The sequence below is a fragment of the Bombus huntii genome, chromosome 3 (assembly GCF_024542735.1).
Source record: "Bombus huntii isolate Logan2020A chromosome 3, iyBomHunt1.1, whole genome shotgun sequence".
Lineage (NCBI taxonomy): Eukaryota > Metazoa > Arthropoda > Insecta > Hymenoptera > Apidae > Bombus > Bombus huntii.
Window position 1 is genome coordinate 11,525,207 of NC_066240.1, and position 25,890 is coordinate 11,551,096.

Consider the following 25,890-nt stretch of genomic DNA (forward strand, 5'->3'; position numbering starts at 1 on the left):
AGGATCGTTCGAGCGCTAGAGGAGATGAAAACTTCGAATAAGTTACGTTCATAAATTTCAGATTTTTGTTGGAGGGTAGTTGATACGAAAACATTTCAAAATTATGAAATTTGTTTCGCAAACGGCATAATAGCATGATTTATCTCGATAAATCCTATTAAATACCTAACTGTAATTTAAATTATTAAACTGCGATTGGTACGCAAAAGTTCGACAAAGGTTCCAAAAACGTGCAACAACAGAAATATGATTTAACATAAATTTCACGTGGAAACATTCGAAACTTTTACAAATTTATTTTAAACATAACACAGTAGCATAATTTGCCTCGATAAATTCTATTAACTGTTTGTGAGTTAAAATATTAAACTATCATACGGTTTTACACAGAAGCTTGAACAAGTATCACGAACGTACGACGATGGAAAGGTAATTTAATATAAATTTTTATATAAAATCCCTCGCTTCGAGCTCGTAAACCGTACTACGCCTATTTGCTTTCACAAATAGTATCAATGCCGCGTATAATCTCGATTTTCTATCAGCCTTCGCGTACTATTGCACACACGAGTTGGGTTCGTGAATGACGATAAGAAATTCTCTTTTGATCCAATTTATCCAGCTAAACGTTGCACCGATATATTACTGTTATTTCAGTATAGCACTGTTAAATCCCTTCTCAGTGATTTTCTTTACAGCTATTTAAGTTGCGGTAATTATCGTTCTCAACTTTCGTAAGTCGTACACTTAGCACTCGTTTCGTTATGACTTGTCACGATTCGAACAGTTACACTGTTGAATTTACACTGAACTGTGTACACACGTATTATTACACTGTACTATGTTTGACTGTGACTAAAAGTAGGTTTAGTTCGAAAGAAGATTAAGTGTTATACATATAGCATTCCTTATTTCTAAACTGTGAATGTATATGGCATTTCATATTTTAGTGGATATAATTAAAAAGAAAAACATGGACCTTAAGCAAAAATTTCTTTCATTCGGAAAATAGAACGAACATTGTTACACTATACTATTATATTTATATATGTACATTTAACTATGGACATTTGTATTTTTTTTTTTGTTTTTACTAAGTCAATTTAAACATCTGTGAAAAGGTCACTTAGACTAACTGGAAATGTATTTACGGTATAATTAATATAAGATAAGGTAATTAATTTATTTACGTAGTTCGTTGGACTAATTGGTAATTTATTTGATATGAAAGGTAATAAGAGGAAAATACTTTGGTGAGATTATATTACATAAAGATGTAAATTAGAAATAAGGCAATAAATAGATCAGCGAATAAGGATAGGTAAAAATTTTCAAATGAAAAAGGGACGAGATACATTACTGTGATTATATTCTAATACGTAATTCTGTGATCTCAGCTATAGTCATGTAAATGAGTGTCCTTGGTAGCGATTTTTTTGCTCGGCAACTGCCTACGTCGATGTCTGCTCGAGAGTCCTTTCTGTGAAACCCTTTTCTCTCGTCTCCTTTCTACACCCCATCTAATAAACTCGTTTTGGTTTCGTGTCCAAACTTCTAAGGACATTTTTTTCGTAGCATTTCGTTGTAACTTCTATCAATTTTTGTTCTCAAAGTAGAAAATAAATTTCGAAAGAATTCGTAAGGGATCGATTGGAAATAAACGTTTAAAGATACATCTTTGAAGAAGAATTTAAAAAAGAAATTTCCAAAGGTTGAATAGAAATGGGAAATTTCTTTTTTTCCTTCAGTAAATAATAAAATACAACAACAGCAAAATTTGATGTCGGAATTTATTACAGAGTGGTATTAAAAAATATAGCAAAAGATATAGAAGACAATTTTGAATTCATCGAGAAGCGATTCCTCGTAATCCGAGAATTATCACGGATTAACAAAGTAGCATTACGTTATCGTCGATTGACGTCTATTCGACTTTTTGATTATTGAATTTTCAAAAAACGCCCGTTGAAACATTTGAAGAGAGAAAAGCACGATATCGTCAATTTCTGTCGATTTTCTGACTTTTATGTCATCCAGTAGCTAACAGAGATACTTCACCATCGGGCAGCTAAAAACGAGAATAACCTGTCAAGTTCAAAATACAAGGCTTTTAAAAACATGTGATAAATCCGCGAGGTTTTTTTTAAAAGCCAAACGCTAGCGACTAAAATTACAGCAATGCTTACAAAATATTTGAGAGTGGCAAATATACATATTTAATTACAAATCAGAATAAAAATGTAGGCCCCACGAAATGGAATTTGCTGACAGCATAATGAATTTTTAAATTGCTCCCTTTTAAAAGAGCAGAAAACGTTACTTGGTTTTTCCTTTCTTATCTTTATCGAGCTCTTCGCAATTAAATTTTTAATTATCACAAGACACTTATGCAAGTTGCTTGACCTTTCTGTATAAAAATACCTGTTCACCCCCTCGGGATAAAAGTAAAATCATATTAACGAAATTATACGAATGAAACACGGGTGACACGAGATGAAAAATATCCATAATTACCATCGAATGGAAAAACCGAGATAGAAAAAGAGAAGAAATTGTCACGAAATACCCAGACAAGCCAGCCGAAAGACTTGCGCTAAAAACGATAAAAATCATCCGACTACAAAGGACAACGAACGAAGCGCGAAATAGAAAAGAACCGAAAGAAAGACGAAACTAGGAGAAGGATAAAAATTATTGTAAAACATTCGGACACGTTGTCGATAAAGAAAGAAAAATCCATTCATTCACCCTTTTCGGATTACACGAGAAACCTCTACGATTAAAATCATCCGCCTACAGAAATCAACGAACGAAAAACAAAAAAAAAAAAAAAAAAAGAAAAGAACCGCAATAAAGGCGAAGGTGGTGGAGGAATAAAAATTATTACAAAACACCCAGACAAGTTATCTAAAGAGAAAGAGAAATCTGTTCTTTCGCGATCACGTTAAAAGGCAAACAAAAACGAACGAACGTACAAGGCGAAAGCAAAAATAAACAACGGTAGCAAAAGGCATAAAAAAGCAAAGGATTGAAAGTAAAAAATGAATATTGCAGTGAAAAATCACGTGCATCAACGTTTCTCGTCGCTTGTCGTTCCACCGCGAGTTAGCGAGGCGAAAGAAACGAGCAAAAAGAAAAGCAAGAATGGAGGGAAAGATAGCGAGACAGCGGCAAAAAGGGGGTTGGAGAGGGAAGGCGGCAGGGAAGATAGAAAAAGCAAGGGGGAGGACAAAGTGTCTCGCACTTGCATCCCGTAGGAGGCGCGGTTTGCGCTCGAAGCGGAAAGAGCGGACGATGCAAAGTCTCATTGAGATCCACATCCGCCGCCTCGTTGTCTCGCGCATTGATAAGGGGGGAGGGTTTCTCTCGCGCAAGGGGGGATGCTCTGACCGTTCTCGAATGTGTCTGTGACCTCGCTCGGACCTTGAACGCGCTCCTTAAGCCGAGCAGAGCCGGCCGCTTTTATTAAGCCAGATTCACACGTCGACCCTACTGTTTGAACAGTCTGGACGCTACAGGAACGAGTTTATGGTGGGTTAACCCCGCGATTTTCGACCGGTATGACGCAACATTTTTTCAAACTTACTTAGTCTGCGATATTGACCTTTTTTCTCGTAGATTTTCAGATAAAAGTAACAATGGCCATCCGCTGTGAACATCCCGTTTCGAATCAAATTGCAACGTATTCTTTGGCGTGTCGCGAAATTTTAGTAATTAGTTTATGCGCGAGATGAAGAATGGTGAAACTCGCTGGGTCAATGCTTCTTGATAAGAAACGTCGAGCTGCTTCGATAAGATCGTTAGAAAATATACGAGGCCATCTGAACGGACGAATTCGATCTTCACCGGACTGATCGACGTTAATAACGTCGTTAATCAAATGTATCCACGAGGCTGTTCACTCTACTTTCATTTGGAAGATTTTTTAACGAGAGCAATAGCGTTGATGTAGACCAAGATGTTAATATCAAGCGACCCACTCCGAGTACATATGTATTTCAACATAATTATTAATATAAACAAATTTATAGGGTTGAAGGATGTCAGAAGAATATGGACTGCACAATGAACTTTGACTTATGTTCTGAAAGAACTTTGAAGGTAGGTGCGATAATTATTATTCCGTGGATGTTTATGCAAATTCAAATTTTTAAGAGCACAACTAAAGAAATGAAAGTGACAAAGGTTTCTTCGCTCACTAGATATCGTTAACTACACTTCAGATGTAAAGAAGCTAAACAGTACACTGTACTTAAAAAGACGGAAAAAAATGTAATCTGCATAAAGAACACTTTTTCTCGTTTCACAATAGCAAACGAATAAAGTGGTTTGTCCACGATTAAGAGACGCATGAATCGAGCTTAAAACGCTCAGTCAGCGGTTAAAATAGGGAGGAGGAGGGCTGGATACCGGACGAATCGTGGTGTGTGCGTCCATGAAGACGTCCTGGAGGCTAAATCCCAGTCTGGGAATGTAGTGCGTTTGCCCAGGGACAGCACACGCGGCCAAGAGTGGCAGTCAAGGGTGGCCTCGAGTCGGCTACGTCCGCTGGAACGATTCCTTTGAGAAGACAATGCCCGACATCGGTCCGGCCGATAATTGAATTCCGAGTATGAACGAGCTTCATGTGCAGCTTTATGCCGTTTCTCGCGGCTCTCGATCTCCCCTTCCGACGCTGTGGATCGAGACACGTTCGAATGGACAATTTCGTTCGTCCGCGTTCGATCGATTCAAACGATGCGATGATACGAATTACGCGTTTTCGAAGAACTCGAAAGAGACGAGCAACAGAAATGAGAAAATCGTCGATCGTATGTAAGGCTGAATTTTCTGTTTTCTTGTTAAGTGTCCTGAAATAGTATCCTATCTCTGTTCAGAATCTGAATCCGATGTATTAATTGCATTCGTAAAAGGAAACTAGTTAACGACGGACAAAGAAAGAGAAGAGAATTGCAAAATAAAACATTTCAGGATAATTTACAAGTATCCTGTTGAAAGGATACGTCTACAATTATATTAGGTTGTCCGAAAAGTGTCTTTCTTTCGCAAACGTGTTTTTTACAACAGTGCAGCTTGATACGAAGGTGAAATCAAGTCTGTGAAATATCGCGATGTCTATCTCAACAGAACAAAATGGATCGTACGTAATTCGACGAAATAATACAAAAGAAAAAACCTTGTGCGTCTATTATTTCCTCATGAAACGAAAGAAACTTTTCGGAAAACCTAATACTTTGTACGTTATAGGATCTCTTTTTTGATTAGAATTTTCGCAGCTTCATAAATGTTGCGAGAAGCTTACGTTGTATAGGAAAATTAGTGCTGATAGTGCAAGGTTAGTGTACAAATATTATCAAAAATTAGTCCAACGGAGAATTTGTTGCGTGGGTTAAAACCCACTTTCATTTCACACGACTTCTGAGTTACTATTCGTCGGACAAAAACAAATCCTAGTTTGAAAGTAATATACCTAACAACCGAAATTAAAGTCTTACTGCGCAACAAGCAGCAACGTTCTATCTAAACCTACAATTAAATAAATGTCATTCGCAACTTAGTTTGCCATTCTACTCATTTCTATTCCCATCCAATTTCAACCTACCTATTCCACCGTCTCGTATGATACTCCAAAATCTAAATTAGCCATTGCTACACGATATTACCTCATCCACGAGGACTACGAAAGATGTTGATACGATGTATATATTTACTATGACATTCAAACACTGATCAATTAGATCCAAGCATGTTAAATTTCGTATCACCTGGTAGCACTTTCATAGCGGTGTCATAAAAATGGAATGAGAAAATCTGATATAAAGATATACTTCAATGGAAAACGAAGCTGATATACAGCGGATAGGAAAAATTAAAAAATTGAAACTCGATGAATTTTGGCAACTTTTATGCTAAAAGTTTGTGTTAAAAGTTACATAAAATCGCGTATTCTGTGGCATGTAGTATATTTAGCGATTACTCCTGTTAAATATAAATTCGTATCATAGAATTACAGTGTCTTTACATACCTTCATGTGGTTACAATAGAAGATAAAAGGAAGCTTAGAATTGATACACTATGAATTTTCCGCATTCTTCAAAAACTTTTTATATTATTGGTAACAGTGGTATTCCATGTATTATATATAATACCCCTTGTACATATGTCATATTTATTCGTTGCTCTTATTAAATATGTCGAAGTAACTACTTCAAGAAAAATTCTACATCTTTATTTACGTACATCCGTGACCTGGAGACTGCTATTACGCAGAAATATTCTGAATAAGGAGCGGTGCATATTATTGTGCCCTTGAATATACATTATGTTTTGGGTTACAAGGTCTAGGAACAAAGGAACTAATAAACAAATTTCTATTTATGTTCCCTGTAGCCTCTAGCCCAAGCTATAAGGCCAACTTTTTTGGTAATGTCCTTTTGCTATAAATATACGAACGTGCTCCTTATCATTCCATTGTGTAGTAACACAAGTAAGAGAGTAAGGATCCGAATCGGCATATACTTACACATTATACTTATACCTTTAATTATTTCAATATACTTTTCTATTACAAATTCATCCACTGGTTCCTCAATCGGTCAACCTCAACCTCAACAAGATACAAACCCATCTTGTAATTACATTATGGCGTCTTTGTACGCATCTGATTTCATAAATTTTCTTCCGCTCACTGTAAGTACTAATACCATCCTTGCAGCTATTATGCAAAATATAATTACACAAACAACAGCGCGAATCAAGGAAAGGAATGTACCGAGTGATGAAGCGAAACAAATAAAAAGCTAAGAGAAGAGATCAAGCGGAACAAAGGTGGAAACGAGGCGACGCACCCGGATAATTCCGTCGTTACGAGTTCTGACGTTCGTTCCACCCACGGCTTTCTCGTCCCGTGGCAATCAGAGCAGTCTGAAAGCGGGGGTGCGCGTGCTTTAATACCAGTAGATGCACTCCGTGCTCGTATAATGCAACGTTAGGTAGGCGGGGTTAGGAGAACGGCCAAAGGGGGAAAAGGAGGGTAGGTGGAAAGTGCAGGAAGCAAAGGGGAAAGTTAGCGATAGGACACGAAGAGGTGAGATAGGTTGCGTGGCAACCGACGCCCACGAAGTGCCACGCGCCGTGACCCGCTATGGGAATTCGCTGCTAGTTCGTATCATTGCCCCGTTCGATTCCCCGAAGAATCCTACACCAACCCCTTTACCGTGTTTCGAAACCCCGGCCAATTATGCAACACAGCTCGCGCAACGATTAATCCTCCTGATTCACCCCGTGTTTACTACCGGCTTTCAACTGTTAAACAGGTTTATTGGTTTCTCCTTCCTTTTTCCATTTTATTCGGTTTCTCCTTCTTGTCTTTTATTTTTGGCTGCAGCACACTGCGGCTATTTATGCAAATTCATAATTTTATGACTGAACGAACGATAGAGATACGAAGGATTAAAAAGTGGAGCAGCTGAATGTAAATGGTAATTGTTTTGCTTATTAAATAGCGTAGATGTAATTACAATATTTCATAGAAACGTGGGACAAAAATAATACGGATATTGTAATCCATGTCACCGAGTTCAATTGCTGGGCTAATAAGGCGAAATGAACAAAATAAGCTGATACTACTAAAAATATTTAATATAGAGATAGACTGCGAATATTTATTGTTTATGTAAATTCGTATTTTTATTAATAGAATTCAAAAGGTGGAACATCGGTGGATAATAATTGTTTTATTTCTTAAATATTGTAAATATGGTTGGAATATTTCACTTACGTGTATCGAGCGTTCCTTTTTTTTTCTAGTAGGCAGAGCCTGTTTCTGAAATGTATTGAAATATTCAGGGGTGATATTGCACGGCACTAAAAACTAAGTTGCAGGAAAACGGGCACTTAAGGAGTAACGTCGCTTGCGTAAAATATTTCCGAATTTAGAATTCACAAATGTGTCTTGTAACTTCGGGGCGAGAAACGAGCTACGTGATACGAGGACATTTTTAAAACGACGCTTAAATCATTTTAAGAGCATGACTTCAATTTTAAATCCTGTTCCAGAAAAAGAAGAAGATAATGGAACAATTAATAGACGATACTTTGTTTTCCTGGGCGACGAAAATCGAGAAGAAGAAAATTCTCCCTTTAACTGGTGTACTTTCTGCATCTTATGAAATCGATTCTATTATCATTTCTGAGCAAATCGTTCCCAATAATCCTCTTTGTTTCTCCCGGTTTGAGAATAAATAAATAATTTTAATGCTATGTACCATGATTTTAACTTGACAAATACGATTTGGAGATGATGACGTTAGAAAGAAATTGCCAGGCATAAAAGAAAAATACAAAATCGATACTTTATGACAGAGAAATTAAAGTGGAAGTAATTTAGTTAATGCGTTTACACTACGAGAACTTAGCGGTCGTAAATTTTCCTAAAAATTTGCGCAACATTCTCTTAAATATCATTGTTCTTTTTAATACATTAAACTGTCAAATAACTTTCATCGAATATTGTGTACCGTAAAACGATCCCGAAATAAAAGTGTCTTTCCTTTGAATTAACAAATTTCCAATTCTTCCAATGTTTCTTCGGATACTTTATATATTAACGATCGCTTATTATGTAACTGCACACTTCTATAGTTTCAAACCAGAAGAGACCATTATTTTCGTAGAAGCAAAAATTTGAAAAACGAGGAAGCGATTCCTTCGAAAAGTAGCCATGAACGAGAAGGTGGATTTTTCAGGATAAGGATTAAACGCATAAATAATAGACAAGATATTCTGTATAATTCACCAGACAATGTTTATTCAGACGACCTCACAACTCCCAAGCGTACAAAACGACGTGCTCACTGGGCAATATGCGGGGCTGCGTTTGTATTCTTGCAATTGTAATACAGTACACTTTCGGTATGTTCATTTTTTCCGTACAATGTTTTTTTCTTATTTTTTATTCATTCCACCATTCAATATTATCGTTTATTATTATTATTATGATTTTTTTTTTACGTTTTCTCTTCATCCCTATATCTTTGTTGTTTTGCGCTCTGCCTTGCACTGTTTCTCTCTCGCTCGCTCTCTCTCTCTCTCTTTCTTTCTCTCTCTCTCTCTCTCTCTCTCTCTCATATCAAGTTTCCACCAAGAAACAACAGCTGCTTGCATCCTCCTTTTCTTAATGGATAGAGAAATATATCATACTTTATGTATCGTTTACTATAATAATCATTATGTGTAGTTTATGCATAACAAGTATTACGAATATCAACGCTAGTTCGCTTGCGGGGACATATCCAGGGTATTGAGGACAAGGATTGTGAGAGAACTCGTTGGGAAACTTGGACATGGAAAGGACAATTATACTTGGACGAACTGGGGGATTTGCTGAAGAGACGATAGCATCGATCTGTGGATAATAGCTTGAGATATGGAAAAATCGCAGCCAGTGTACACGTAAATGTACGCTTGACATGGCTACGACGATACGGATGGACAACTGTTCACATGGCTGGATTGTTCTCTAAGCGGGGACTGGCTAATATGCTGCAGGAAGGAAACAAGGGGATGTTCGTTTCGTAGAGGTTATCGATAGGTGACAGCAAGAAGGATTCAAGGGTCAAAAAACGAGTCGAGGGAGCGTGGTGTACGTGTATGTTCGTGTGTGTTATGTGTGTTGCGCTTTGTGATACACAGCGTAAAAAGGGGAGGGAATGACTTTGTCCTCGAGTACAATAAATACACAGAGTGGTTTCACTACGAAGCTTCTTCAAGGTTGTGTGTAAACGTGTGTGAATTTGTCTGCGTGTGTGGATCGAGGGGATTCGAACGGTGCTGCGCTCAAAAAAAGTAGCGAGACAACGGTTTTTATGCGTGCCCATCGAGCAATTCTTTTTTTTTTCGCGTCTGCCCTACCATTTTTCATCCTATCACTTCCTTCCTCTTTCTTACTCTTGTTTTACTCGCGTGTATGATGTTATCGTTTCTCTTTCTCGCGTTGTTCGTGTTTCGAGCTGACCTATGCGTTTTTTTTTTTTGCTCCGTGTCTATACGCGTGTGTATATGTTTTATGTGGTTTTGTTACATCAAAGCGTGTGTTTCTTCGTGTATTTTCTCTAGGTTGTTGTTGTTGTTGTTGTTGTTGCTGCGTTTTTCTCGCCACGATTCACTGTTTTACATTCCATTATGGTTTTTTTTTCATTGTGTTCTATGCCTTATCTCTCTCCTGCACCGATATGATACTTCTCGGTGTCAACTGTACTACGGGGGGCATAAGGGGGGTGGGGCGGGCGTCTCAACAACACGTCGGGGGCGACCCGCCGCGTATATAACTTCGCACTGTATGTTTTTTCATCTCTTTTACACGCTTGTTCGCTCTATATTTTCCCCTACATATTTCTTTCTCGCTCTCGCTTTCTTTCCTTTCTCACCGAGCATTTCGTTTTTCTCGAAAAAAAAAAAGCAAAAAACTCGTCCACTCGCGCCTTTCTAGGACTTAGCCTTACGAATCTACTATTTACACTGCGCCGTTGTTACTTTGTATGGTTTCTTTAACGCCGAATTACTACACCACGCGACTTCGCTTTCCTCCGCATTTCTTCTCGTTCCTTTCTTTCCTCTCGTCGTTTTCTATCTTTCTTTGTCACTCCTCGTATTCTCTGACTCTCTACTTCTTGCTCACGCACACACACGCATCTCACACGCTCTCCTATCGTCATACGCGTTCTCCGCCTCTCCTCTCCGTCTCTCTGTAAACGTGTCTTTTCTATGGCTGTATTTATTCCTCTATATATTTATCTGTCTATGTATTTTCTTTAATCCATCACTGTCTTGCAACGACACGCGACAACACGTGCGAGCACGCTCCGTCGCATGTCTTTTTTTGTCCCATATCTCTTTCTTGCCGTTTCTTTTTTTTCTCGCGGGATGAACAACACGACTGTTTAGATGCTTTCTTGCAAGTTGTTTCGCGATAAGGAGAAACAACTGGACGCGACCCGAATTCTGAGGTTGACAACGGAAGTTAAAGAGAGATGGTTGATTTAAAACTCGTTTATCCGATGGAGACGAGAGGCACGATACGTTTTACGGCTTACAAAGGTACTACGTACGGTTGATTGCAAACTCTGGAGGCCGCGACGGGCCGGGTCAGTCTCATATACATGTTCTGAATGAAACATCGTCTTTTTTTTTTCATTTTCTACTATTTAAAACCGTTTTAAAATGCGCGCTTTCCCGACTGAAGACACAGTCACCCGATCTAAAAAGCCGTTTGTTTTTACCTTTTCCTTCTTTCTTTCCTCGATTTTTCTTCGCTTCAACCTTCCTCCTTCTATACATATATCTTTTGTCCGCGTCTTCGTGTTTTTACGTTTTTTATTATACTTTTGTTGCGATTTTTGCCCCGACTCACTTGCACAAGCACGCTCACGTTCCATTCGTTCGTTTCTGTTGCTCTTATTATCGCTTGTTTTTTTTTTTGTGTTTGTTCCTGGTCGATTTCATGCACGCATACTCTTTCTCTCTCTCACTTGCGCTCTATGTTTCTCTCTTTCTCTCACATTCGTACGCTCGTCTTTTTTTTCTTTCCCTACGCGCACATACACAAGATGATAACGTTTCTTTTTTACGATTATTATACCTTACACATGTTACAATAATATTAATTACTTGTAATAATATTCAATAATTATAGTAGAGTAGATGATCGATGAATGAGGTGGAGTACTGTACAGGATGCGCGATTTCCATGATTATCACATGTAAGATAGATTACTCAATTTTTTCTGTAACATTCAATCCTCCTCTCCTTCTTCCACTTCTTTTCCTCACCTTTGCTGCTCCCCTTTTCTTCTTCTTGTTTCCTTTATTATAAAGGGGCATCGACACGCTATCTCTCAAGATCGTCTAGACCAGATAGCTCTCCTTCTTGTTTGCTGTTGTTCTCACAGTTTTGTCGATAAGGTGGTAAGGTGTAGGTAGATGGGTAGGTAAGCTTCCGTTTTTAGGTATAGAGATGAATCTCAAAGAAGCACGCAACTCTCCATGTTTCCCCCGTTCCCGGTGGCAACACACCTCGAGATATCACTTTCTCGAATGTGCTTCGTGACTCGATCCACCCATCATCGTCCACGGTCCATAGATCGCGACACGTACCGCCGGAGAGCGCGGAAACAAAGAAAACAGACAGCGTCCTCCCATGCACTTTTCACTCCCAAATTCGTTCTCCGTCTTCCTGATCGCGTAGACACGCCTATTTCATTGTATATCAAGTGTCCGCGAAACTGGTTCAGAACGTTTCGCGTTTTGCCACCTGGCCACCGTATTCTCCCTTTCCGTGTGTCTCGCGCAATTCATTTTTCTTTTCTTTTAATTCGATAGTTTAATAGTTTAAATTAATAAATTATTTGGTTTATCACGCGCTGCTGAGCGTCCTGGCACTTTTCGATGGTTCGTGTCTCGGGAGGGGAGCGGCGCATGGCGCGTGCGACACCAACTATACACCACCATTGTTGTACCAAAAAAAAAAAAAAAAGAATTCGTCGCGACGAAACACACCGTCCATCCGTGACGTCGCTTCGTTTAATAGGTGGGCTGCGCTGCTCCGTAAGCGCCGTAACTGCGTTGTCGCGGGACTTGGCTGGTAGAGCGTGGAGGAGGGGGGCAAACAACGACCCGTCATCCGTCACGAACAACAAGACACGTTCATACGACCCCATGAGACCACTACGCTTCGAGAGACAACGCCTTGCACGGGCCTACCAACGGCCTGGGCGACGGGGACGGTGATTTCTTCGACAAATTCAACGGTTGTTGGCTGTCCGCGATGTCCACCTGTAGCTCCATCATGTTGCTCGGGCAGCCGGACAGGACGAGCGTCGCTGCCGTACTCGAGGCAGGCCGTGGACTCGTGCTCGTACTACTCGTCGCCGCCGCGGATAAGTACCTTGGTGACGAGGCCGGCGAGTTCCCGACCATGAGGTAGTCCGAGGAAGACTGTTGCTGTTGCTGTTGTTGTTGTTGCTGCTGCTGCCGGGCGCCCGTCGTCGTTGTAATGACGGACGTAGCGGGCCATCTGGTTGTCGAATAGCTGCTGGTAGCGCACTGTAGCAGCCCTTGAGATCCTTGGGGTGAACGGGCGGTGATCGTGGTCGTGGAGGCGCACTGCTCCGCCGGCGAGGGCGATGCAGTTGGCGACCTGGGACTCGCCTCTCCGCGCATGATATAGTTGTGAATGATGTCCGTACGTTTCAGTTGCTCGGCCGTCATTCGTGGACCCTCCATCAGGCTTCTGGCTAACGTCGAGTGCGTGCTGCTCAATAGACTGGCCGTTTGAGGACATTGAGCTTGTACTTGATTCGACGGACTTCGAGCCGGTGGCGAGGTTAGGTGAAGATGAAGCTGCGACTGCGTGTGCTGCACGATCACTGCTGGCTCAGCTTCTGCACTGTCTTTCTGGCGTAGCGCGCGGAACTTTTTGTGAGGCTTGTACGCCTCGTCCATTAGAGAATTAGTATCGTACAACGGAGGTGCTTGAAGTACTCGTTTCAGCACGGGCATGTCTTCAACTTCTTTGTCCTCGGAACGGGGACTGGAGCAGACGGAGGTCGGTGCACTGCTGGCACTGCTGCTTGCTGGTTTATCTGGCTTTTCAGTGCCTGATTCGATACCGCTGTCGCTTGGAGAATCTAGCTTACGGAATCGTGGACACTGAGGTGGCTGAGGCGTCTTCGAGAGAGAGGCACGATGTAGTTCATCGTCGCCGGAACTCGTACTTCCTGAGTTCGCTCGTCGACGATGAGGACAAAGACCACCAGCTAGGGTAGCAGCTAGAAGAGGAGCGCTGGACGCGTGGTGACCACTTGGAGGGGCCACGTGATGGTACTCCGTTAGAGAAGCGACTTCCGCGCTTTCGGTGCTCGACACGCTGCCTAGGGGACTCTTCACGGCCTCGTCTAGAGTTACATCCGAGGCTGAACCCCAAGATGCAGGTGGTTCCTCCTCCATGGGCCAATGTTGTTGCTGCGGTTGCTGAGCGTTGATCACGTGCTGCGTTTGCTGTTGCTGTTGCTGGTGCTGTTGTTGAGCTTGCATTTGCTGTTGTTGCTCGGTCATTTTAAAGGCCAACAATTTCTCCGAGTGGAGAGTGTTCAGAGTTCTCAAGTCTGGGATCTTTTTCAGCAGTTCTCTCAAGATATCCGGATGCTGAGGATGGTTCTGTGCCAGGACAGTTTGGAGAGCGTTCCGTAGTTTATTGTGCATGCGCTCGACCAGCTCTGTGTTGCGTAATCCTGGTCTATCCGCGGCGATCACAACTACCGAACAGAACAGTCCCAGCTCCGCGTCCGATAGCCGCAAGGAGTTCACCCTCTCGGCGAAATCGAACATCGAGTCCATGAGAAATCGAGCGTTACTGCTATTATGGATCGATTCCCGTTTGAGCACCTGTCCATTTAGACAGATCATGCTGTTCGTTTGAGCGTCGAACATGCAGGCCAGCCGTACTAACAACACTTCGAACACGCCGGCCTTCAACAGCGTGACCTGATCGTCCTGTGCCAGTAGGCTAAAGCCAGGAATGCGTTTCGCGAACTCCACCACACCACGTATCGCCGGTGAGAACCTCTTCGAGAAGTCTTGCAACAATTCTTGCTGCCCAGTCAACGGTTGAGGATTGGGGTTTAGGGGGCATGCCTGCAACCGTGAACAAATACCGATTCTAGATTAGAATCTCGTAAATTATTATACGTATAGAAAAGTCGTAAGTGTTTCGAGCACGATTGGAAAAAGCTTAACTTCCTCGTTCAGTCGAGGACGACTGGTTCGATTTCCGCGTAGCATGGACTGTGTCTCGGACGATCCAAGGTCCGTTTGCTATTGACGTAAGCGGTAATAAAAATGATTCGTCCGAAATGCAAAGTCTCGAAAGCGAATGTATAGAAAAAAAAGATAATAAAAAAAATACAAAAAAGTAAGAGACGAAGAGTGAAATAAATGTCAGTAAACGGGTTTACGAGGGAACAACATACTCACCAAGGTCGGTGGACACGCGGTATAGTTAGGCGTCTCTCGAGCTCTGACCAGGATCGGAGCTACCTTGTCCCTGGTAAAGTCGCATGTGTCGAGATGAGCTTGCACAACGGTGGCCAGGAGACGTTGCTCGTCCTCTAGCTCGGCCGCTACTGCCTTCTCTTGAGAACGGCTGTGGGAGCTTTGCTGCATAGCAGCCAGAATCCTGGCCTTCTCGCGCTTGGGCACACGGCCGAATCGCACCGCTATAACCAGAAACAACACGAATGGCCAACCATTAGACACCGACGAGAATCAACGAGACGAACGAGACGGTTCGGTTTGGTCAGTGGTAAGCAGAAGGAAGGACACGTCGATGAATAGTTAATGCGATCAATGAATGAATCATGCAACGGACACGGCGTGTCGGGCTACGTCCCGCGGCCTTCGAACGCTTCTGACACGCGCGCAATTACGAGGAAAACTGGTACGCGTCTCATTTCATGAAACACCCTCGCGTTTTCTTATTAATACTCGTTCAACGTCAAGGGAAACACCATTGGTTCATAAAATAATCTTTGATTTATTTTTCGTGCTTCTGTATATTTTTACTTTTTTTTTTTTTTGTATTTTTGTATTACGTATCACCGCACCAAATATATAGTTAGAGTTAGCACATGTTTCGCATATTATATTTCAGGCAGGTGGATAAATGTCTTGATGCCTACACACGATCTGCACTAGGTATAGAAAAAAAAAAGAATCGAGAGGGGAAAGCGCACGACTTTCTCGCGCGCGAGAAACGAAAGTGGCGGTTGCCTTGGCCTTGCGCTACGAATCCTTCCTCCGTTAGAAAGTCACGAGAGCGGGTCGACGGGTGGAGGGTCGTGAAAGGGAAACAACGATATTTCGATAACACTCTTTTGTTAAAAAAAAAAGTCTCTTCTGGAACACCTACGTGCATTATGATAGTTGACAACTCCGTTGAGGATTCCTTTCAATATAGGTAACTCGTCTCCCATGACGGTCGAGGAAAAACGATCGAGTGGAATGCTCGATCCCTTAATCGTGTCTGCGGCGTGTAGCTTCGGAGCGAACTGCACCGCGCACCAAAATTAATCTCCCATCGGCACGATCACTATGGGTCGACGTTCGCGCTGAATTCGTCCGGCACAGCATACACGCAACTTTTTTTTCTACAATTACGAATGTTTTCCTCTTCTTTTCTACCCTTTCTGGCGCTTTTATATTCTTCGTATATTTATTTGGAATGGATTGTAATCCGTTTGATGGCTGACTATCGGCTAACTATCGTGGCTACCGCGAGTCACTCCGACGAGGATCGTGTTATGTGGCGCGGCGTGGACGGCGCGCCGCCAGACACACGGCTGTCTGGTTCGCACACGGGCGGGCAAAGAGTTCAAGAAAGGAGCGCGACAGTAGGACGCGTGCAAACGCGAGACAGCATCACAGCCGACTGAGTGATGTTCCGCGGGTTGCGTTCAACAGCCCCTCCACTTATTCAGCCATCAACGACTCCCACCACCGGCCACGATTGTGGCCTTTGCTGAGCCTTTGGCCTTGAACTTGGTTTCAGCGACAGCCGCACGAGGCGTACCGCCGACCTATATATACTATATAGCGAGCGAATGTACACGGTGAGCGTAGCGGCCAGCGAGCACACTAAAAGAGAGGGTGTACGTGACTATGTATATACATGTATGTGTGCGCCTATATACACGTCTACACACACCGCTCTAGGTGTATGCTTCTTTCTTCCTTCTCTCTTTGTGTTGGTGTGTGAATGCGCGACAAAGAGCGGATTCTATTAGAGACAGAGAGAGAGAGAGAGAGATAGATAGAGAGAGAGGGAGAAAGCAGTGAGACACTCTCTCTCATGTGCGCAGATGCGAAGTTCCTTTGCTGGGGGTAAGCTACCCTCGACGACCTTGGGCAACCCCTTGGCTCGCTGGCTATTTGCCCTGTCACCAGCTGCCGTCGTTGGACTTATCTGTTCACGGACGATCGATGTCTCTCCCGCTATCATCGGATGTCATGTCCTTTCGATTCGACAAAATTAACTTCCTATGACAATATCTCTTGGAATTCGATTTCTCTTTATCTGTTTACCGATCGATCTGTTTACGTCTGCGTGTCTTAAATTCATTCGATCGAAAGAGGTAGTTTAACGTGCTTGCCTGTTCCGGTGACTACGAGGTCATATCGCGATCACGATTCATAACGCGTGGCCCCTTAAGTCACGTACAAATTCCACCGCTAGACAGCTGCAGACACCGGGGCTCTAATATCATGACGGTATTCTACTCGGAGATCATTCGCGAACGTCTAACTGTATTTTTTTCCCCTATGTCATTGACGTCGATCGCTATCTAGAGTGTATCATGTACGTCGTAAAGGAATACGATTAACTCCTAACCGCGTCGATCAACGCAAAATTCTAGGAACTGTATCACTGTCGAGCGACGACAAAATCGAGCGCAAGCACAGGAGCAGGTTCCTCGCCGAGCCTCCAGACGCAAATTGCCGGGCCGCCGAGTCGAGTCATATCTGTTTGGCGGGACTGTCTCGGACGAGCATGCGCTCGAACGCCAGGTGGCTCGACCGCGATAGGGGAAGTGGGGAGGAGGGAATGGCGCGCAGCCGTGGTAGGGGTAAGACGATCGCGAAGGGGACGAAGTTCGCGAGGTCTCCGCATGGAGCGTAGCGCCACGCGACGGCGCGTTGTCGTTGCGAGACGCGTGGTAGGGGAAACTTCGACAAGGAGATCGAGTAAACCGCAGTAAGGGGAAGCGGGAGATGATCGTGATAGTGTACGCGACTGGTGAAGTAGTGGGGGCAACGTGGAAGGAGGTGGAAGGGTCACCGGGTACGTAGCGGCGAGTAGCGGTACTCTTTCTATAGACGCGGAGTCGCATGCAAGCCGAGCAATGCCCGACTATTGACCTCGCTGCACGATCCATGCTGCTATCAGCGGGAGACTCGCTTTTCAAACTTTGACTCCCTTTGTCTGAATAAACTATGTACCCGACGTTTAATCAGCTCGATCGTTATCATTCAGACGATTCTTAACGAAAGATCCTTAACGCTAGATGACGATTAAGAGTAACTTATCAGAAGCGCGAATATGATTCTACGTATATGGAGTACGAAGAGAATGTTCGAGAATCTTGTTTGTTATTTTTGGTCGAGACCGATTCCCGAAGGAGATACGGCCGTTTATAGATCAGGCGGCAGTGGATGTGTCCGTGGCGGGCTGCCGATGCTCCCGGGTCGTTGACCGCGGGTAGGTCTGGCCGTTGTCGGTCGAATCTACTCGCGAACAGTTTCGCGGCGGGAAAAAGAGGTCATCGGGCTGAATCGGGTCCTGATGTTTCGAAAAGAAAGCAAGCTCGTGAGCGAGAGGGGCCTCGGGGGGAGTATATAATTGCAACTGCTTTCTCAAACGGCGAACTGGCCACTTTCGCCCATTGCGACACTCGCGCTGTGTCGCGGGGAGCGGCGTTACGCAAACGGTCAACGACCCGCCACTCTAGATTTTAGAAACTACTTTTTTTGGGACAAACGTGCGTGTTACGCGATCACGAGTTGGTTTATCGAGAAAAGATATCTGGTGCTTCTGGTACGGTGATACGTTTCGTTTCTCGATTAAGTTTATCTTTTCGCAAGTTTACTACGATGGCGTTGTTAAAGTTAACTATTCCACGATATGACGAAACTTCTGGAGCAATTATTCGCTACAGATAGGGAAATTGCGGGGAACATCGTAGATATAGAAAAATATACTCACCATCACGACTCATCCCGACAGCGATACACTTTTTGAGACGGCAATACTGGCAGCGGTTCCTGTTGATACGCAGGATGCTGCACTGTTGATTCTTCGTGCAGGGTCTGTACTGGATCTTCTGCTGAATGCTGCGCCGGAAGAATCCCTGTGAATCACCAACGAAACCCTCGTCAGTTTGGCCGTCACTGTCCGAGGAGGACCCCGACGAGCAATTGGTCCCCGTACGCGGGGTGGCCACGTCACATTCGCACAAGCACCCCATTAATTCACCCAGACAGATTTGTATTCTCTATTTCACACGTTTCTTCCCTCAAGAATGATCGCGTGTCTTTCAGCACGCGCACTGATCTCTCTTTCTCCTCCTCTTATATTATTATTCACAGTATGTATCAACGTGGTTAGCAACTGTGGAACGATCCAAGAGAACTCGCGAGCGAAGCGGACAAGTCCAAGGAACTTTGCTGTATCTCGCGTGTCACAGTCCTGTTCGAACGATTCACTGAAACGTCGTCGGTGAAACGACGTGAAAAACGATGCACGCGTCTCGAACCACCAAACTCACCAGCGAATCAAGCGTAACTGCTCGCCTGTATGATATCATGCGAGACTCGGAACGCGAGTTTTCGGCGGGGGAAAAAGAAGCGACCGTTTGTATCGAAGCTTGGCTGTGGACTGGCTCTTTCTAGCACAGAGAGCATAGAGCCTCGGCACATTGCCTCTGGCTCGCCGAGGTGGGGGACACTCTGACCCAATTCCCGGACGTTCACCCGCAGTTCACCGCGTGAAAGTGAGAGTCCCCCTTGCGCGCACTCTACCTCGCCTCGTCGCTCTCTCTCTTTCTCACTCGTATTTCCACTCCCTCTTTCTCCTTCTCGCTCTTTCTCCCGATCTGTACGTCTCTGTCCCGTTTTGTCTCTGTTCCCTGTCCCGTTCGCGCGTGCTGGCAAACCCTCGATATATATCGTGCTCCTTGTCGGTCGAATGCGACCATAGAGGCTCGCGCGCGCTTCGAACGCTCTACTAACGGGTTCCTTCCCTCCTCCTCCTTTTCCTCCTCCTCCTCCTCCTCCTCCTCCACCACCATACCGTCACCTCGCTGCGTTCTGCAAGGAACCACCCTCTCGAAAACTGTTCCTACCCTCCCGTGTATCCCTGATACTCTTCTCGAGAGAAGAATGTCGACGAATAAACGCGGGAACCCCTCTTTTTTTGATATACACACACACGGTCAACCCTAACTAAGCGCCCTTTTTCGGGGGTTCGTTCGCTTTTTCGACCGGCCTACGATGATTTCTTTGCACCGGAAAGGGTGAATAACCCCAGCTTCATCGATCCATCTCTGCTCCGTTTGTTTGAACTTAAAACCAACATAGAATCTCCATAAACTGTATCTTTTTATTTCGACGAGTCTTACCGAGTAAACGTAAACAAACGATAATAAAACGAACGTATAATACGAAGAATAAAATGGCACGATACGATGGATGAGAAAGAAGCGGTCGGAGATTGTTCAGTTGGGTCGGTTTTTCATGCAGCAGCCGCTAATTGAGAATGAGAAAAGAGGTAGGTCAGGGCGGAGGAAGTTCCCGGCCGCGTATCGGTCAACGACCTCGCGGGGCAGTTACGTAACGAACGACGCGTGGAACGTCGTCGTCGTCGTCGGCGGCGTCGACGGCGTCGTCGTGTGTCGTCGTCGTATCTTCGGGCCTTCGCTGTACTATCAGAGGCGCAGGCGCGCGGGCTCGTGTGCATTGCACGTATGCGTACGGAATTGGCGACACACTGTTGGTCGTCAAGTGACTCTCTCGTGACGTCAGACACGCGACCTCGCCTACCTCAACTTCGTGCACGGACCAAAGAGAGAGAGACAACGAGAGAACGATGTACCGTTGCACCTCCGCGCCCGGCCTGTCAATCGGTGCACGCGTTCGATGCAAGTCAATGAACTGTCAGCGTTGCCAATGTTAAGCTTCCCTGCCGTCGATCGACGACGCTGTCCCGGCCAGCTTTCCGTTTGAAATCCTCTCTCTGCCTTCGACAACCCGGGCCAATGAACCCTGCCTCGCGTTTGTTTTCTACGAAACGCGGCTCCGCGCTTTACCAGGTCACGAATTCGTTGCCTCGGGATTACACGACGATTAAATGTCTACTTGCATAGGTATTAATAGGATCGGTTTGTCATGGAGCTTTTTTAGTTTAGGGGACACGTACATGGTGACAGATATGAATAGAATTGGTTTTGTATCAGGCTTTTTTTGATTTAGAACAGTAAAGGTCGATGAAGATGTTTTTGGTTAGGGGATAAGAGGAATTTTCTGTAAGTTAGGTTAAGGGAGATTAGATAAAGTAATGAGCATGATAATGTATCGTAGTTTTGTTACGATTTATCGAAGATTTTTTCTGACGAATTAAAAACTGATTAATATCCAAGCGATGAGATATTTTGATCTAGTTTGGTATTCTTTATCCCCAAGTTCTAATTTCAATTGGCACATACGATAATTGAAAGAGTCTATACTAAACCTACTACGAAGATCTTCTTCAAACATTTAAGTGTCACAATCAACGTAGAAATCGACGATCGTTAGAAAAGAAAGTAAAAGACTAATTAATATTAAGAAATGTTTACCGACATAAACGACTCTGTTTGGTAATTTTTTTTACAAATTGGAGACTGATCGAAGAAAATTTCACAGGAGTTTAGGAGATTAGGAAGGGACGACCGGAAGCTGTTATCGGGCGCGAGCTGGTATCGCGGATGCCCGGACGAGGCCAGCAACCCCTGTTGAACCCCTTTGCTTGGCGGGAATCCGGCAGAGGTGGAACCAGCATTGAGGGGTGGGATTGTGGGAGAATGCGGTGCATCGATCTCTCAAACTCTGTGCATTCCCCCTGACGGGTCAGAGGGCGACTACCTTTGCGTGTCGTGCTCCGACTTACGTGAGTTGGCGCACGCGCCACCATTGTGTCACAGCCACGGAAAATGCAAACAGATCGCCACGTCGCGTCGTGATCTTACCCTGCAATCGACGAAAACTTAATCCTGCGGAATATCTAGAGTAGATACAACGTTGCTCCAAATCTAGTCCATTTTAGCAGCAAATTTGTTTCAATATTCGTTCGAGCTCGTTAAGATTTACGAAAAGAAACGATTTGCACAAATAAAATCGCGTTGCATTGTGTTGTAACGTAAACCCGCCATGTTTTTACATATTCGGTACATATATCGAAATTACACCATATAGAAAATTAGTAAATGTTACTTTGACGGTTGATTACAAAGAAAAATCGGAGAAATTTTTCGAAAAGTACGAACAAACTATCATCCCTCGATTAAGACCCTACATACAACTCTCTGACACAGATTTACACTTTCCAAATCTAGCAATAGTAGCTAACCCCTACGTTGACACAGCTAGCCAGCAGAATTCCAAAAAGTGGCCCGCCCTAATCGCCGAAACTTTCGCTCGAGAAAGTTTCTCGTTGCTCAACGGATCCCGGCATCTCCAGAAATCCCACTTCCACGATTACTCTACTCTCCGAAAAAAAAAGTGCATCCACCCTGCCGAAAGAATTCGCACGCGAGGCGTTAACCCTGTCGAAAGACCTCGAGTGTCCCGCGTCACGTTCACCGGTTGTGTTCGCTTTTATTTTCCGCGAAAGGAGCGAGTTCGCGGCTCGGCTGGCTGGCCGACGTGCATATGCATCGGTGCACGCGTGCATACATCGAGATGCGAGCCTATACAGATGTAGGTAAGGAGAGTGTGGGATATACACACGACGTGGTCGCGGGGCCAACGACCGGAGCGCGCGACCGTACCACCGTGGTGGGGGGTGGAACGTTCCTTTGGGTGGGAGAGGGGGTGTCCTGGTAGGGGAAGGTGAGTGTATCTGCTCCCACGGGCGAACAGCGGCCAGAGGGACAACGAAGACGGGAAACGAAGAACAGGGAAACACAGAGGGAAAGAGAGAGGGAGGGGGAGAGAGTAAGAGAGGAGAGGAGAGATGCGACAAGGAAAGAGGAAAAGACAAAGAGCGAGATAGAGGTACGTACAACGAGTGATACCGTGGGTTAGAAGGAGAATTGGTGGGGGGGGGGGGGGGGGGGGAGAGGACAGGACACGAAACGGAGTAACGGTGACGTACATAATGCGCGCGCCCGTGCGGGCGCATGCGCTCTCGCTCGAAACGGCGCGACACTCTCTGCTCTGCTCGGGGGCATTAACCGCTCACGCGCGCTCGCATCGACGCGCACCTACGACCCCAAGAATTCGCAGCTCGCTTGCTCGTTCGCGACTGCCCGGACACCGATATGCCTGATCGCTCCGTGGTACCGATCACCGAGGTCAGAGATGATGCTGGTCGTCCATGAGCGGCTGAATGCGCCAAAGGTACTTGGTATGGAAAATTGAGAAGAGGGAGCAAGTTTTGATAGAAAGGTGGTTGGGAAACGCTTTTTGAGATGAATTCTTCTTCATGTGATTTGTTGTCAGGTTTTTCATGCTGTTTTTAGATCGGATATTTATTAATAAATAAGATAAAGTATTAGGTTTTCGTAAGAGTTGCTGGTAAAGGGGTTGGAAAGTATAAGATAGAATCTATTGATTGATTTATGTTTCTGATCGTAGTTAAACTTTATTGTTTGTGAGATTGTTTCAGAGAAATGTGATCGTAATTTTAGGACGATATATGTTGGTTTTAATATTATGGACATTTTTATATCGATAGTTGAAAGCGATTTGTATGAAGGGGGAAAAATATATGTTACAATTGTGGTATCGGATATTCTAAAAGAGATGCCAGATAAGGAAGAATCGAGAATCTGGTAAATTCAGTAGAAGCGTCGAAAAGAAATGGTGCCGTTGGCCGACCAGCTTTTATACTCTCGTTTGACCTCGAACAGTTCGCTGCTCTATTCCCCGGGCATCGATACCAAGGAAGTCGATCGCCGAGGTCACCACTCGAACTATTTTCCGTTTCCACGACGCTCGAGATTTTGTCACAGATCGCTAACCAAACCAACGCTGTATCGAATAAATAAGAGCACTTGCAATTTCAGAAATCAACAATCCAATCTATCTACATCGGTTATTCGAAAATGAGCTCGACTTTCTTTACTTCTTAATTAGAAATTGAAATAGGAATTTTACTGAAGTATAACGCAAAAATTAAAAATATTCTATTTAGAGTTGTCACAACATAATTGTACGAAATAATAATAATCATTCAAAACATAAAACACGTCTGTATCAAATGCAATTTCTTTGCAATTGTCACGCGATTCTACAAAATGTTTCTGATTAACCTATCGCATCTATCTTAACGAGTCAAATTCCTACATCATCCAAACGAAATTTAAGAAAAAGGAACGAAACGCAAGAGAAAGATTAGCCTACATTTGAAACATCTTGATCCCCAATTTCTCATCCTCATCCTCAACAACTGTGTCACTGGAGTGCAGTGCACCCCGAAAAATCGCCGGCCGATTAGCCGCGAAGAAACATGCCCCGGCGAAACGGCTGCATAGCGTGGGGTGTCGTGTTTCACGGGGTGGCTTTATCGGGCGTAGAGGAGCGTGACGTCCGATTCCGCGCGGCGGGGCAGCGGCGTTATCTTGAAACGCGCTGCCGCTTCGGCCGGCCGGAGATACCGAGTCGAGCGAACACCTACCACGATAATAAGCGGCTGACCCGATTCTAAAGTAGATGCACCGGGGTCAGTAACCCCAACCGAGCACCGAAATACCCGCGCAATCAAATGAAAATGAGATCACGACTCGTTACGACATCAAAAATGACGGTTAGCCGAGAGGGAGGTGAAGAAAGAGGAGGATGGACGAGGAGGTGGTGGAGGTGGTTTGAGATGGGGGGAAAAGGAGGAGAGGAGGTGCAGCAGACGCAGGAGGAGAGCGAGAGGAGTAGTGGGGGGGTTTGAGAGGGATCTGGAGGGGAAACGATGAAGATGGAAGGGGGCATTGGGACGGAGGGGGGAGGAGGGAACAAGCGTGTGACGTAACTGGCTCGGGGGTCGACGACCGGAGGGTTAATGCACCGGTCGCCTGGTTTCAACCCTCCGGAAAAAGAGTCGACGCGCACCTCCACCGTTGATTGCCCCGCCGCCCGCGCCAGTCAGATTTAAAGAGGAACGTCGACGCAAAAATAAAAACGAGAAATCTCGCACTCCCTCCCCCACAGAGAATTGTCTCGCTTTTCAGAGAGGCTCTTGCATCTATCTTTCGATATCCTGCACGTGGCTTTTGGAGAAGAACGGTTGAAGCGAAGTATGACACTCTGATATGCGAGTACAGTGGAAGTCAGAAAAATAATTTCCTTGACGAATTTGGAAATGCTCGAATTGAAGATGGGAAAGTTAGGTTTGGTTGGTGTAAGAAAAGGATAAAAGGGGTTGATTGATGAAGTAGATAGACATATCTGTATAGGGGAATAAGATTAGAGGGATAGGTATAGAATGACATAGCGATCTAGGGGTTGGGTTGATTAGATTCGGATGAACGTTTCGTGAATCAAGCCGGTTACCCGCTTTGCCGGAATGCCGTGACTTTTATCGCGGTTTTATCGCGCGCGCTGATTGCGGCGCCGCGAATCTCTCGTGCTGTAAAACTGAGCCCAGGTCAGTGACGCGTACACGAAAAGTGTCGTGGGGGGCAACGGCCTGGGCGAGATATCTGGGCCAGTGCGAGCCACACGCCGGCCACCATCTTCGCGTCACTTTTTCCATCCCGAAAACATGGGGCACCAGTGACCTAACCTACTATCCAAATCTCTCTATCCAGGTGTATCCTAATTGTGCCATAAAATATTTTACCTACAATATTCCCTAGAAAAGCTTAATTTACAGGGGCCTATATATGCGAATATCCCCTAAACTTTGATCCTAACCTTAAGCAGATTTAGATTTCGGCAAGACCTCGTAAAGCTGCGAGACTGGAACAACTCAAGAAGCTCAGGGGCCGAGGAAAAGTAGCTTGTGGCCAGCGGTATGGCGAAATAGTGCAACAGCAGTGCGACCGAGCGACCTAGTCTTAAAGATATCCAACACTCTTCCGCGTTCTCTT

General features: G+C 44.4%; 1 protein-coding gene and 1 long non-coding RNA gene across 7 annotated transcripts in view; one reads left to right on the plus strand and one right to left on the minus strand.

Moving 5' to 3' along the window:
- LOC126863685 (uncharacterized) overlaps positions 1 to 25,890 on the plus strand; it is a 238,782-nt gene that overhangs the window by 180,260 nt on the left and 32,632 nt on the right. Inside the window, exon 5 of one of the 2 annotated variants that reach the window (XR_007688948.1) lies at positions 8,060 to 10,620. The exons of the other annotated variant lie outside the window; for it this stretch is intronic. This is a non-coding gene — a long non-coding RNA (uncharacterized LOC126863685). Of the gene's footprint in view, positions 1 to 8,059; positions 10,621 to 25,890 lie in introns of those variants that run through there. 2 annotated transcript variants of the gene reach the window in all.
- LOC126863608 (nuclear hormone receptor E75-like) overlaps positions 8,784 to 25,890 on the minus strand; it is a 218,703-nt gene continuing 201,596 nt past the window's right edge. For 4 of the 5 annotated variants that reach the window (XM_050613924.1, XM_050613925.1, XM_050613926.1 and 1 more), the window contains exons 3-5: positions 18,816 to 18,960; positions 15,032 to 15,273; positions 8,784 to 14,692 (exon numbers count right to left, since the gene is read on the minus strand). In XM_050613924.1, the coding sequence (XP_050469881.1) occupies positions 12,725 to 14,692; positions 15,032 to 15,273; positions 18,816 to 18,960 (2,355 nt within the window). In that variant the 3' untranslated portion in view covers positions 8,784 to 12,724. Of the gene's footprint in view, positions 14,693 to 15,031; positions 15,274 to 15,965; positions 16,525 to 18,815; positions 18,961 to 25,890 lie in introns of those variants that run through there. The other variant, XM_050613927.1, reaches the window with a different exon arrangement.